The sequence below is a fragment of the Plecotus auritus genome (assembly GCF_963455305.1).
Source record: "Plecotus auritus genome assembly, chromosome: 1".
NCBI classification, from domain to species: Eukaryota; Metazoa; Chordata; class Mammalia; order Chiroptera; family Vespertilionidae; genus Plecotus; species Plecotus auritus.
The window spans coordinates 65,264,899-65,280,272 of record NC_137770.1 but is presented as its reverse complement, the minus strand read 5'-3'; the positions used below and the strand labels follow the sequence as shown (position 1 = coordinate 65,280,272).

Here is a 15,374-nt window from a genome sequence, read left to right as displayed (position 1 = left end):
ACCCCTTAACCACTCCCCTGCCAGACTGATCAACGCCTAACTGCTCCCCTACTGGCCCAATGGCCCCTAACTGCCCTCCCCTGCCAGCCTGGTCACCCCTAACTGCCCTCCCCTGCCAGCCTGGTCGCCCCTAACTGTCCTCCCTTGCAGGCCTGGTCGCCCCCAACTGCCCTCCCCTGCCAGCCTGGTCGCCCCTAACTGCCCTCTCCTGCCAGACCGATTGCCCCTAACTGCCCTCCCCTGCCAGCCTGGTCACCCCTAACTGTCCTCCCCTGCTGGCCTGGTCACTCCTAACTGCCCTCCCCTGCCGGCCTGGTCGCCCCTAACTGTCCTCCCCTGCTGACCTGGTCACCCCCAACTGCCCTCCCCTGAAGGGCTGGTTTCCCCCAACTGCCCTGCCCTGCAGGGCTGGTCCCCCCACAACTGCCCTCCCTTTCAGGCCTGGTCCCTCCCAACTGCCCTCCCCTGCCGGCCATCTTGTGGCGGCCATCTTTTGTCCACTTGGGGGCGGCCATCTTGTGTGTTGGAGTGATGGTCAATTTGCATATTACCTCTTTATTATATAGGATATCTTTGGCACACTTAGTCATGGATGCTTGTTTTCTTAACATATAGTAATAATGCTCCTCCTATTTGATTCATTTATTTTCCTTATTTTTATCATCTTCTTTTGTTATTTTTTATTACAAGTAAAAATGTTTTAAAGGTTTGTACATATTTTATACTATTTGTCTTTGCTACTGAGTCTGTTGCCTCAAATTTTATTATGATACATATCTGAAATATCTGATTTAATTTTAAAAAATAACTCCTTACCCCTGGCTGATGTTGCTCAGTGGTTAGAGTGTCAGCCCAAAAACCAAAGGGTCACAGGTTCCATTCCCAGTAAAGGGAACGTACCTGGGTTGCAGGTTTCATAACTGTTCCCAGTTGGGGTATGTGCAGGAAGCAATCAATCTACGTGTCTCTCTCACATCGATGTTCCTCTCTCTCTCTCTCTTTCTCTCTCTCTCTCTCTCTCTCTCCCTCCCTCCCTCCCTCTCGTCTACTCTCTCTAAAAATCGATGGAAGGTCTGGGGGGTAAGAGGTGTGGAGTGGAGGGGTCAATGGGGAAAAATAGGAGACATCTATAATACTTTCAACAATAAATATAAATTTTTAAAAATCAATGGAAAATAAAAAAACAAAACTCTTTAGTCAACCTAGATTTTATGGCAATGCAGGGTGTAGGTAAACTCAATTTTTTCCAAGTGTTATCTGGCTGTCAGAAGAGTGTTTATTATGATATTATTTATCATTCTGTTGTTTTTGAAATAATTTACTGATGTTTTATTCACAGTTGGGCCTAACTCTGAAGTCTGTATTTTACTGAATGAAAAAGAATGTTATATTTGTGACTCTCTACTATCGGAATTATTGCTTTCCAATATATTCTGTGTTGGGGTTGGACTACTACTTCTTTTCTAGAACATTAAAAAAATATATCTGGTCCTTTTAGTTTTCCAATAAATTTTAGAATCATAGGGTCAAATTTCAAGACTATGTTCAGTTTGATGGCATTTTGATGAGAATTTATTTACACTAGGAAACTAAGCTGGGAGAATACAAATGATTACAGTGAAGGAACATGAGATCTCTGAAAAGGAGAGTTGGATTGACTATTTACCAAGGAGAACCCTATATAATAAAAGGGTAATAAGAAAATCGACCGAACGACAGAACGACTGGTCACTATGATGAGCACTGACCACCAGGGAACAGACGCTCAATGCAGGAGCTGCCCCCTGGTGGCCAATGCACTCCCACCCACAAGCCAGGCTGACAGCTGGCAAGCGCAGCAGGCGTGGTGGGAGCCTCTCCCGCCTCTGCAGCAGCGCTAAGGATGTCCAACTGCAGCTTAGGCCCGCTCCCCTCATTGGACATCCCCCGAGGGCTCTTGGACTAGGAGAGGGCACAGGCCGGGCTAAGGGACCCCCCCCTCCCAGTGCACGAATCTCGTGCACCGAGTCTCTAGTATGTTATAAGAAGACTACTGACACAGAAGAAAAAACAATCTTTAAGCAGGTGAAAGGACACTGAATAGCTAGTAAACAGATAAACACCTTCCTCAATTTCTCCTAAAGATCTGGCAAGACAGAGTGCAACTGAGTTTCACAGGTAAGGTTATCTTCCTGATTCTGAGTTTCAAGATTTCCTAAATACATTCTCTCTCCCTGAGCAACTTGATGACAATGAGAACAGGGACTACTGGCCAGACTATGAGCTAATACTTAACATGCATCATCACATTTAACCCTCCAACAACCCTGTGAGTCGGCACCAATTTCCAGGACTGAGATGAGAGAAGAGGGCAGGAGGGGCCCTTCCCGGGAGAGTTCTTACCCGTTTGGCCACAAAGACCTCTTGCTGTTCTTCCCACCTCTTCTGTTCCGCTCTGACACGTGCTTTATACTCTGCAAGCTCAGGCAGTTCTTCCAGCCATCGATGGCGAGCATTTTGCACAGCTGTTTCTACCTGCAGGATATTGCAAGAGAAAGAGGTAAAGGGGAATATAAAATTTCAAAAGGACCCCATTTGCAAATAGCAACTATGATGGCATGTGTATGTCACACTGCACTGTACTGCATCACAGTTATAACTGACTTCAAGTACCTCCCCTCACCCCAAACAGTGGAGTCTAATCCACTGGTCGGCAAACTCATTAGTCAACAGAGCCAAATATCAACAGTACAATGATTGAAATTTCTTTTGAGAGCCAAATTTCTTAAACTTAAACTTCTTCTAACGCCACTTCTTCAAAATAGACTCACCCAAGCCATGGTATTTTGTGGAAAAGCCATACTCAAGGGGCCAAAGAGCTGCATGTGGCTCGCGAGCCGCCGTTTGCTGACCACTGGTCTAATCCATCTGTTCTAAACTTCCCGTACTGTCCCATGCAAATGCCACAACAGGAAGTGAGGGCCTATAAATGTTTGATGGCCAGTACTATTTTAGAAAGCTCTATACAAAGTACCAATTGCCATTTCCCTATGTATCTTGGGAAAAGGAGAAGACAGACAGGAGGGCTGCTTGGTGCTAGCTGCTGTCCAATCAGTACACCTATCCCCTTCTCAGTCCTCACGCCCTACACACACACACACACACACACACACACACACACACACACACACACACACACACACACACACACAGGCAAACTACGGCCATCTGGGCCCGCGGAGCCGAAAGAGCGGAGGGTTCTCTTGCTCTCCCCTCCGCTCCTTTACTTTGAATTTATATTAGTTCACACAAACACTCCATCCATGCTTTTGTTCCGGCCCTCCGGTCCAGTTTAAGAACCCATTGTGGCCCTCGAGTCAAAAAGTTTGCCCACCCCTGGTTTAGAGCCTTTTACCTGGCAAATTTTCCTGCAGTCAAGAATGAGTTTGTGACTAAAGAATAAGGGTAGTACATCAATTCAGGCAAAAATCTAAGACTTGATGAATTATAAGGCTAATCTGCTTATAAATCTATTATAAGATCATTAAATAATCATTCCTTATTCTCTTGTTTTGAAATACACAGATACACACATACATACAGTATATCCACACATACACACAAAAGTGCAGCTGATATAAGAGGCTGTATTCCTCACTAAAATGTCAAATACAGTTACAGGTAAATTCCAAAGAGTTAAAAATATGGGGAAAAGATAAAGTGCCTATACAAATTTATATTCCTTAAAAAGTTCGTATGCAATTCCCTGTCCACTATACTATGCTATTTGCTTTTCTTCACAAGAGCTTGATCTATAACTGAACCCTTAAACATGTCTCTTTGTTGACAGAGTATTTTCTTGCTCTGTTCAAATCTTATGGTAAACCTTTCAGAAAATTATTTTAACTGACGGAAGATATTCTTGATACCATTACATGCATTTGCCTATGTTTCCAGACTTTAAGGATGCCCTGCAACATCATGTAGAACAATTTAACAAGTAGGCAGAATTTTCAAGTATTTAGCAAAAGCTGAGTATGTTTTTCAAAATGTTACTTCAGGTTATTATCTTAAGACTTTTAATAATAATTTTAAATAATAAATACACAATAAATAATATTATATAAAGGTTCCAGGAACTTCTAAGGTCTAGAAACCCTATCACGTGGTCTGTGAGGTCAAAACCATTTTCAAAACAATATTCAGATATTCTCCATCTTTTTTACTCTTTTTTTTTTTTAAATATATTTTATTGATTTTTTACAGAGAGGAAGGGAGAGGGATAGAGAGCTAGAAACATCGATGAGAGAGAAACATCGATCAGCTGCCTCCTGCACATCCCCCACTGGGGATGTGCCCGCAACCAAGGTACATGCCCTTGACCAGAATCGAACCCGGGACCCTTCAGTCCGCAGGCCGACGCTCTATGCACTGAGCCAAACTGGTTTCGGCCATCTTTTTTACTCTTGTTTTCTCACGTTGAAACAGTATCGTTCTCCGAGCAATACGTTATGTGGTGGTGTCACTGTTCTCACAGCTGATGGAATACGTGCTATAATAGATGTTTTTGAAAAATTCCTTATGTAAAGGTAGCCCAAGACCAAAAAATTCAACAAGTGCTGTAATTGATAAAACAAACAGCTCATCTTTATTCTGTGCACACAGAGCTGTACTTTTCTCGGTATGACAGTTCTTGGAAATGAAGTGACAAGCCCCAGTTAGAAGTGCAACAGCTTTCTGGGTGTGTCCCAGGGGAGGTAAGGGCACCACTTTGGGGCAGAAGATGGGATTTACAGACCACATCCCTGCTTATTCAACTCCACAAGTCTTAACACAAACACTGTCAAAGACCTTTCACTTTAAGTTTGCTGATCTACACCTACGTTGGTGGAATGTTTTCTATACAGTTAGACAGGAAAGATTCATAATTAAATTGTATTTAATTCAGCTGTAAAACCACCGTCTTTAACCTCAGCTTTCTGAATGCTCAGAGTAACCTCAGAGGAGCAAACATTTTGTCAACGGAAAGAATATACAAAAACGTTGAGGGGTAACAGTTTTTATAACAGAAACATAATGAAGACAATTTTAGGAACCGCATAGGAGTCCACTACCCTAGAATGCACAAACACTTAAAAGTATAAAGTTATGAACCAGTGCGATGATAGCATTTTATAGGCTTTTGCTAATAGACAAGCGGTTCCAATAATTTTACTAAAATAGACCTATTACCTGTTTGGCAATGTTTTCACAATATTTGAGTTCCAATTCAACCTCCAGTTTCTTCAGGGCTGCCTTGATAGCTCTGTCCTTTTCCTGCTCTAGATCCTGCTGGGCCCCCTGCTCCTGTCCTTCTGTCACCATTGCCATCTCTTTCTGGGAAACAGCATCTTTGGCGGCTACCTGGTCCGTCTGGCTGCAACAGTCAGAGGTTGTCTTTTTCATTGCCTGTACAGTTTGAGCCAGCTTAGCCTGCCACTCCTTTTCAATCTGTTGAAAAAGTTCTTCTTTCATCTGTTTTCAAAAGAAAAATATTCAAATCATTATTAGTGAAAACTAGAATAGATAGCCAAAAAGGCAGCCACAGCTGTGTTTGAAAACCATCTAGACATTGTTGTGATAATTACATGAGGTTTGGAAATAAAGTCTGTGGAAATATGTTCTCAAGTAATTCCTGAAAATTACTCTTTGACCTTATCTACGTGACACAAATCACATGGAAAATTTAAGTATGTCGTGTAAGGTCAGGCTTTCTTGCTCTCAAGATGCCATCGGCTTTGGCATTGCCGATACCAAGATGACATGATAGGAAGAAAGGAATAGGGGGAGAAAAAAGAGAGGGAGAGAGGAAGAGAAAGAGAAGGAGAGAGAAAGAGAGGGAGAGAGGGAGGGAGAAGGGGAGGAGATGGGAGGGGAAGAAGAGAGAAAAGGAGAGGGAAGGAGAAGGGAAGGGAAAAACTTTTGCTATTAATATGTGTTTCCCATCAACACAAGGCTTTCCACAAAGCAGGCACTCTGCATGTCTAATTAATGAGCCTAATTTTACTCACTGGAACACAGGAGAATTTTGTTTGTTATATTAAACTAGAAGCCCGGTGCATGAAATTCGTGCACGGGGGGGGGGGGGGGGGGGTGTCCCTCAGCCCAGCCTGCACCCTCTCCAATCTGGGATCCCTCTCACAATCCAGGACTGCTGGCTCCCAACCACCCACCTGCCAGCCTGATCACCACCTAACCACTCCCCTGCCATCCTGATCGATGCCTAACTGCTCCCCTGCCGGCTCGATTGCCCCTAACTGCCCTCCCCTGCCAGCCTGATCGCCACTAACTGTCCTCCCCTACAGACCTGGTCACCCCCAACTACCCTCCCCTGCCAGCCTGATTGCCCCTAACTGTGCTCCCCTGCAGGCCTGGTCGCCCCTAACTGTCCTACCCTGCAGGCCTGGTTGCCCCCAACTGCCTTCCCCTGCTGGCCATCTTGTGGTGGCCATCTTCTGTCCACATGGGGGCAGCCATCCTTGACCACATGGGGGCGGCCATCTTGTGTGTTGGGGTGACGGTCAATTTGCATATTACCTCTTTATTATATAGGACTAGAGGCCCGGTGCATGAAATTCATGCACAGGTAGGGTCCCTAGGCCTGGCCAGCGATCAGGGCCAATCAGGTTCCCTGCCTCCCAGCCTCCCCGCCTCCTCCTGCCCTCACTCCCTCAGCGCCCCGCCACCGCTGGTTGCCCACCATGTTCCGTGCCACCACCTGGTGGTCAGTGCACGTCATAGTGAGTGATCGAACTCCTGGTCAAACTCCCAAGGGGATAATTTGCATATTAGCCTTTTATTATATAGGATTATAGATTGGTCTAAACTTAGAATCATTTCACAATATGAAAGTAGGTCATGCCGAAACCGGTTTGGCTCAGTGGATAGAGCGTCGGCCTGCGGACTGGAGGGTCCCGGGTTCGATTCCGGTCAAGGGCATGTACCTTGGTTGCGGGCACATCCCCAATGGGAGGTGTGCAGGAGGCAGCTGATCGATGTTTCTCTCTCATCGATGTTTCTAGCTCTCTATCCCTCTCCCTTCCTCTCTGTAAAATATCAATAAAATATATTAAAAAAAAAAAAAAAGAAAGTAGGTCATGGTTTCATTTTAAAGAATAAAAAGTGCCCTAAAAAAATTATATCCAAAATTGGGTTGAAGAATCAATATGGGGGGGGGGGGGTATGGGAGGTAATCCTATATAATAAAGAGGTAATATGCAAATTGACCCTCATGCCCTCACACAAGATGGCCGCCCCATGTGGTCAAAGATGGCCACCCCCAAGTGGACACAAGATGGCCAGCAGGGGAGGGCAGTTGGGGGCGACCAGGCTGGCAGGGGAGGGCAGTTGGGGGCGACCAGGCCAGCAGGGGAGGGCAGTTGGGGGCGACCAGGCCAGCAGGGGAGGGAAGTTAGGGGTGACCAGACCGGCAGGGAAAGGCAGTTGGGGGGGGGGGGATCAGGCCTGTAGGGGAGGGCAGTTGGGAGCAATCGGGCCAGCAGGGGAGTAGTTAGGCATTGATCAGGCTGGCAGGGGAGTGGTTAGGGGGTGATCAGGCTGGCAGACAGGTGAGCGGTTGGGAGCCAGCAGTCCCGGATTTTGAGAGGGATGTCCAACTGCCGGTTTAGGCCCGATCCCTTTTACATTTCTGAAAGCCTTACATTTTGAGATAAGCCAAAAATCACTGCATACCGATGCCCACAAACTGCAGTTCCAGAGACGTACACCCCTGTGGGATTGGGCCTAAACCGGCAGTCGGACATCCCCTGAAGGATCCCAGATTGGAGAGGGTGCAGGCTGGGCTGAGAGACACTCCCCCCCCCCCCCCCCCAGTGCAAGAATTTCATGCACCGGGCCTCTAGTTTTTTTAAATAAAATTGGACTAAGCTACTAATAGCCCAATTCTGAGAAGTATAATGAGTGATTATGTACTTGGCAATGAAAAGTTACATGTCTGTTCAGGAAGAATTCTCTCTCAACAGTTAGTACTACATTTTTCAAGCATGGTGACTAGAAAGAAATTTTAACCCATACCTTTCTGATCCTTATCTGTGTGCTTTGGCTAACATCACTTCATTTTAACCTGCTGTTCAATATCACTTTCCTGTTCTTTTGGCCACTTGTTTTCTTTTTCTGTAATAAGGGTATCTTGGTACTTTTCTACAAATTCCACCTGCAATTTGCTTATATATTCTTCTCTTTCCTCCAATAACTGTCTCTTTAAACAAAAATCCAAGTAAATATCTCTGTACAACACTAATATTCTCCAAGTCAAATTTATAAAATAATGGTTACATGTATGCAATAGAGAACAGCAACAGAGACAAATGACCTTTCCAAATGCCAAGTCAATTGGCTGAATAAGTTGCTTGTAAAAAGCCGGCATACATCTCAAATATTGGATAAAAAATCATGATGGCTCTATCAACAGAAACACATCTAATATAATAAATACAGTCCCAGAAAACAAAATACTCTTTTTAAAAAGTAAAACTGAAATATACATTTACATCCCACCATCAGGGGATTCATCAGATATCTTAGCCCAGAAAAAATTTACTTTTCTGAAAGCCTTACATTTTGAGATAAGCCAAAAATCACTGTTCCGTACTAAAAGCTATGCATCCTGTGATAAATCCAAATTGGGTTTTTTTCATTGTCAAAGACAAAATGTTTTTATCAAGACTAGCTAAAGCATTAGCAGATACGTAATGTCAGGTGTCAGTTTTTGAACTATTCATACAACATTCTCTATTCACTCTAGGAACCCAGTGCATCTGAAAATGGGAATCCCTTGCATGCTGTTACATCATTGCAAATAAGACTCCTCACAGGGGTCAAAATTATTTATGAGCGTTTGTTTGAAAATGTTCAGAGACAGTTTTCTGGAGGTATCACTGAAAGGCCGTGAGAAGTAACATACAGATGCCCACAAACTGCAGTGCCAGAGACGTACACCCCACATACCGACTGCCACGCAGCACCGAGCTTTTGCTCTGCCTCTCTTTTGGTATTATTTCTGATTCTTGACTACCTGGTTGTGGGATCATGTGAGGACAAAGCCCGATTCCCCCTTCCAGTCAGTTGAACGGTGCCCACCTGGCCAGCAGCCACAAGGAGCAGAGCAGCACATACTCAGGTGCCTTGTCCTTGACAGCCTACAAGTCTCACCAGACTCTGTTTGTCCTCGGCCTGCAGGCAAGCCATTCCAAGCATGGCACCCAGCCCCTCTCCTCTACTAGGTAAGCCCCTGCCTAACCCTGGCTGAGGGCGGAAACGTTCCTGCCATGGGGTCTTCTTCATGTGTAAGTAGTAAAGGCTTTATCCTTCCTCTCTGGTCCCCCGTGTGGGTTTTTTTGGACTATCAAAGGATGGTGTGGCACTCCTGGGATTGGAGCTCTTCCGTCACACTGGTTGTCTGGGTCTTTTCTGGCTCACAGCTGACCTAGACTAGTTCTGCCTTAATTGCCATCTGATTCCTCCCCACCACTGGCACATGCCGACTAGATGAGCTCTATGTTCAGTGCTCTGTGATTTTGGAAAATCTCCAGTGACCAAGGGACCCATTTCTTCACAATCAGGTCTTGGGGATTGCATCTGCATCACATAGGTGAGAAAACTGTCTGGTGCTACATCACGTAACACTGGTATTATTTTTTTGTTTGATTATTTTTTGTTTGACTATAGAAGAAATCCTCAAATTTTCCTCTCTGTGCATGTCTATCACTCAGGAGATTTTTCCCATTTGTACCAGCATTTCCTTTTGACTCACAGCAGAAAACTGCTACCAATTTTCTGTGTTTGTGGGTATATAGGTTAATTTTTGCTACCTCATAAACCAGCTAAAATTTAGTGATTTAAAATAACAAACTTCTCTTATTTCTCATGAAACTGTGGGTCAGCCAGGGCTTGATTCTGGTCTAAGCCAATACAGCTGGTCTCTGCAGGCAACTGGGGCTACATGGTCTAAGCTGGCCTCACATGTCTGGTAGTTAGTGCGGTGTCTGCAAGGACAATGGCGATGACTTGATCACATGTGTCAACATCCAACAGGTTATCCCAGATCACTCACATGGTGGTGGCCACAGGGTTCCTAGGAGCACCAAGTTTCCAAAAGCCTCAATGCATCAATGCTTCCCAATGGCCAAAGTCAGTCATGTGACCAAGGTCAAATTCAAGGACTAGGAAGAGTCTCTGCCTCTTATTGAGAAGAGTCAAAATATCACGCTGCAAGGGGGCATGCATTCAGGGATAGGAAGAAGGTCTGGCCATTTCTGCAATTCACCACAGTGAGGAAAACTTTGTTCCCTCTCTTCACAGAGGAAAAATAGCAGGTTTATTGGGTATAGGGATCCGCCACCTGAAGATATTACAGAAATATCTATTCCGAAAGTTGTACCACTAAAGGGAGAGAAATATTTGGATAGTTTTAAAGCACTTGTTTTGCATGGCTCGAACTGCAAAAAACCCTCTAACTTGTAAGGACTGACTTAGCATGTATTATAACTAAATATATGAGCCTTAATGTGTACAGGTATGGCATTATGAATGGGACTATTGAACATCTCTGCCTTGTCTATGAGTCTGAAGGGTTCTGTGTGCATGACTTTTTTTCTCTTTCTTGAACAAGCCAGATTAACATGAGGAAAGTTCTGTGTTAATAAAAGCTTTAGAACTTGGAATTGAGCTCCTACTTAACCCCCAGCTGGACTCAATAACTGTTTCAGAACAGAGCACATATGAAACATATGAAACTTTGGACTCCTGGTTTTGACTGTCTTATAAATTCTGTATCCAGACTAAGTCCCTGACCTGAAGCTCAACCACAGGAAATATGGCTTATGCCCAGCAGAGAAGGGCTACCCAAAAAGTTACCTAGTTTTTTCCAGAGTCTAATAACATTCTTCCATTGTACGAGTGTGAAATATATCATAGGCCCTAGCTGTTTTGGCTCAGTGGATAGAGCATCAGCCCATGGACTGAAGGGTCCCAGGTTCAATTCCAGGCAAGGGCACATGCCCATGTTGTGGGCTCGATCCCTAGTGGGGGGGTGCAGGAGGCAGCCAATCAATGATTCTCTTTCATCATTGATGTTTCTATCTCTCTCTCCCTCTCTCTTCCTCTCTGAAATCAATAAAAATATAGTAAAGTATATGTATATACACACATATATATGTATGTATATGTATATATATATAATAGAAAAACAGTTTGGTATATCTTTACCTAGCTCTGGAGGATATGAAATAATTAAAGTCTCTTAAATTTAAAGAAATTCTATCCTGCCGAAACCGATTTGGCTCAGCGGATAGAGCGTCGGCCAGTGGACTGAAGGGTCCCGGGTTCAATTCCGGTCAAGGGCATGTACCTTGGTTGCGGGCACATCCCCAGTGGGGGGTGTGCAGGAGGCAGCTAATCGATGTTTCTCTCTCATCGATGTTTCTAGCTCTCTATCCCTCTCCCTTCCTCTCTGTAAAATATCAATAAAATATATTAAAAAAAAAAAAAGAAAGAAATTCTGTCCTGACTGGCTTATAAAGAATCCTAAGCCAAATAAAGGGTGTACCTCTCTCTATATATATCTAAATAAAAAAACTAAAGAAAAGGAAGGAATTAAACTTCTCATGCTTTAAGTACACTGGCCCTTTAAGTGTGTATGGGGGTGTAACTACAAAGAGACAGATAGCACAAGGGACTTTTTTAGGATGATGAAACTGCTCTGTATCCTGACCAATCTACATGTGTTAAAAATGTATAGAGCTATATACCAAATTTAAAAATGAGTCAATTTTACTGTAGGACAATTTTTAAATTTTAAAGAAAAAAAATTAACCTGTGTCTTCAGAAGGGCCAAATAACAGTCTTGACTTTTCTTCCTGCCCCACTGCAAGCACTCAAAAGCCAAAGTACCAGTCTGCAGCAGCTACAAATTGCAACTGGCCAATTATATGCGGTCCAAATTTACAGACAAATTGATTCCTTTTTTTTAAAATCCTCACCTGAGGGTATGTCTTCATTGATTTTAGAGAGGAAAGGAGAAGAGGGGAGAGAGAGAGAAACATCAATTAGTTGCTTCCTGCACTCACCCTGACTGGGGTTTGAACCTGCAACCTAAACATGTGCCCTGACCAGGGATGGAACCCACAACCTTTTGGTGTATGGAACAACACTCCAACCAACTGAGCCACCTGGCCAGGGCCAAATTGATTCTTTTTAAAGTACCAGAAAATATATTCCTGAAAAGAATTACTTCTTTGAGAGAAATGATCTTATGCTCTTGCCATTGATCATATGTGTGTGTGTGTGTGTGTGTGTGTGTGTTTGATCCTATGCCATTGCCATTGATCATATATATGTGTGTGTGTATGTGTGTGTGTGTGTTTGATCTTATGCCGTTGCCACTGATCATATGTGTGTGTGTGTGTGTGTATATATATATATATACACACATATATATATATATATATATATATATATATATAAAGAATAGAAAAAAAGAAAGAATCGCACTAGAGATCTATTTTAATTTTTATAACATTACTAAAAGCTAAGTTTTTAACTTCTAGCTAATTTAAGATCTCTTCTAACTTTTACACTTCCAGTACTAACTTTTAACAGCTCCCTTTTGAATTACACGACATGTTTTTTTACCATATTAATTACTCAAAAGTAATCAAAATATTAAATGAATTGAGATCCTCACCTGCTCTTTACTATTCTTTTTAAGTCCGTGGTAGCAAGGCCTTGCTTTAATGTGACTTATTCAAAAACTGTTTAGAACTTTTACTCAGGCCTTTAAAAAGATTTTCTAATCTAGATGCAGGTGGCTTTCAAACTGTTGTCTGTACCTGGTGCAAAGTGGGAGTGAGAATTGTGTCTGGATGAGACTCTGAGGGCAGGGAAGAAAAGAGGAGGTGGACCTCTTTCCACGCGATCGGACTCTGGACACGCAGCAATGGCCGCTTGAAAGAGTCAGGGAGGAGGAGAGCACACGGTAGCCCCTCCCGTTTCCCTGAGAGGCCACACTGACACTGACCTTTCTCTCCACAGCCACCATGACACCCCCTTCCCTGTCGTGAAACCCAAATTCATATGACCACTGTGCCCCCCAGAATGCAACGATGCTCCGACACTGGTGGAGAAAAGGACCAGAGCAAAATGCCCATGAAGGAATACTTTGTACTGGGCTCAGAGGACTGGGTAGGGTCGCCTGAGCAGCCCACAAACAAATGCAAAATGAGGATCCCGGGTTTCAGACTCAAAGTGACTCGGGTCCACTCCTATTTTCAGAACTCATTTTTGCCTCTTAGGAAAGAATCGTGCCCTAACCGGTTTGGCTCAGTGGATAGAGCGTCGGCCTGCGGACTGAAGGGTCCCGGGTTTGATTCCAGTCAAGGGCATGTACCCTGGTTGCGGGCACATCCCCAGTAGGGGAGTGTACAGGGGGCAGCTGATCGATGTTTCTCTCTCATCGATGTTTCTAGCTCTCTATCCCTCTCCCTTCCTCTCTGTAAAATATCAATAAAATATATTTTTTTTAAAAAAAAAGAAAGAATCGATACAGAAGAATGATTTTCTCCTATATGTAGGCCAATTTCTAATAAGGTTTTAATAATCATTTCAACACTTAAATGTATCACGTGAGCTATAGTAGTGTGAAATAGCCAAAAGAAAAGAGACTTCTACATATGCCTTCCCTGTTGCATAGGAGAACAAGTGTACTGGTTTCAATGACAGCAGCGAGGCCGGGGAAATCAACTGAAGGAAACATGGTCTTAACTTGTGCTGTACCTTCTCCTGCGTTTGCTGCTCCTTTTCGATGGTCTTCCTGAAAGTCGATTCTAGGTCATCCTTCTCTCTGCACACTTCCAGGTAACACTCCTGCACAGAGGCCATCTCCTTATTCATCTTATCCAGTTCAGACCTTGGATACACAAAACCAGTAGCTAAATGACCACAAAAAAGAAAAAATACAAGGGCTGCAGCACAATGTTCTCTAAAATAGGAAATAGGAGAGCGTTGTCTTACAGCTTCAAAGACAGCTAAACTGTTTTATTCTCACCTAAGTTGCAAGCGAGTCCCCTCATAGACCTCAAAGAGCTGCTGCTTCTCCATAGCATGCTTCGCTAACAGGCTCTCGCGAATCTGGGCTTTCACGGCTTCGTGGTGCTGCTGGTAAGTCCTCTCACACCTGCGAACAAGGCGGCCAGCTAAACCTAAGGCAGTGCGCAGCTTCACAAGAAACCCCAGGACCAACTGGTTTCCCCTCCTCCCTTTCCCCCACTCTTCTCTAATGCCCATGATAATTAAGGTAGATTGGTTGTCACCAACCAAAAATGGTAATGATTAATTTTCATTGTATCATAAGAATCTTCAAATTTTTCTTTCCTCAAATGTTTCTAGAAAAAGAATTGAAAACTTGGATTGAGGACGTCCTTCACACAGAGAGAACAGTCTGTGCTGAGGACTTGTTTATAAAAAATGAATTGAAATAACTGAGTTAAGTGTTCCTAAATTGTGTGTGTGGTTCCTAAATTGCAAGTCATCTATATTAAACACAAATACTTAGTAGTACCGAACTCACACGTAAGTTATGTTCCAAAAGTCCGTTTCCAAGTTTATGATTTGGTATTTGGAAGACATACCCTCTCACAGATTTCTTCCTTATATAAAATAGCCTTTAAAACACCCTTAAGCTATACCATTTCAATGAATCACCATTTGACGGTGCTATAGAACCCAACACACCACCTAACACCACTTCTATGGAAAATGAGTTCCAAATTCTAATTTGAGAAGCCAGGGACTCGTCTTCTCCAAGCTAAGGTCTCAATAGGGAGGGGTCACTCCATCATTTCTCTCGAATCTTTTTTGGGGGTGTGGGAGGGGAGGAAGATGAGGGGAAAGCAAATGGGGAGGGTGCCCAGGAGGCAGGCATTATATAGACTATAGACTTTACCTATCAATAGTTTCTTGTTTATCACGGTCAAAATCTTGTACCATTTGTCTCATTTGATTACACAACTCCTGATTTGTATTTCTCAGTTTTTCTTCTGTTTCTTTTAGTGCCTACATATAAAAGAATAAAGTGTTTGTTGGAAATAAGTATCATTTTCAATGATTAATCTCATTTTTAAACATCCTCTGTATTTTATCTCTACCCTGTAACATTATTTGACATAGCATTTTCATAATTCCACAAAAGTCTCTTCATGCTTTGATGAGAGTACAGAATCATTTCTTTGACAAGGAGCTTTCTGAAAGGAGTAAAAATTAAAATTTTGTATTTTATTTGAAATATATGAAATGAAAACACTTAACCAGAGAAGTATTGGCTAATTGATGCCTTAAAATAA

At 43.3% G+C, this 15,374-nt stretch overlaps 1 protein-coding gene across 1 annotated transcript in view; it reads right to left on the bottom strand.

Annotated features, from left to right (window-relative positions):
* CEP152 (centrosomal protein 152) overlaps positions 1 to 15,374 on the bottom strand; it is a 104,736-nt gene that overhangs the window by 32,351 nt on the left and 57,011 nt on the right. Inside the window, exons 15-19 of the mRNA XM_080677406.1 lie at positions 14,978 to 15,087; positions 14,081 to 14,209; positions 13,810 to 13,942; positions 5,212 to 5,493; positions 2,383 to 2,514 (exon numbers count right to left, since the gene is read on the bottom strand). Of these exons, the coding sequence (XP_080533532.1) occupies positions 2,383 to 2,514; positions 5,212 to 5,493; positions 13,810 to 13,942; positions 14,081 to 14,209; positions 14,978 to 15,087 (786 nt within the window). The remainder of the gene's footprint in view (positions 1 to 2,382; positions 2,515 to 5,211; positions 5,494 to 13,809; positions 13,943 to 14,080; positions 14,210 to 14,977; positions 15,088 to 15,374) is intronic.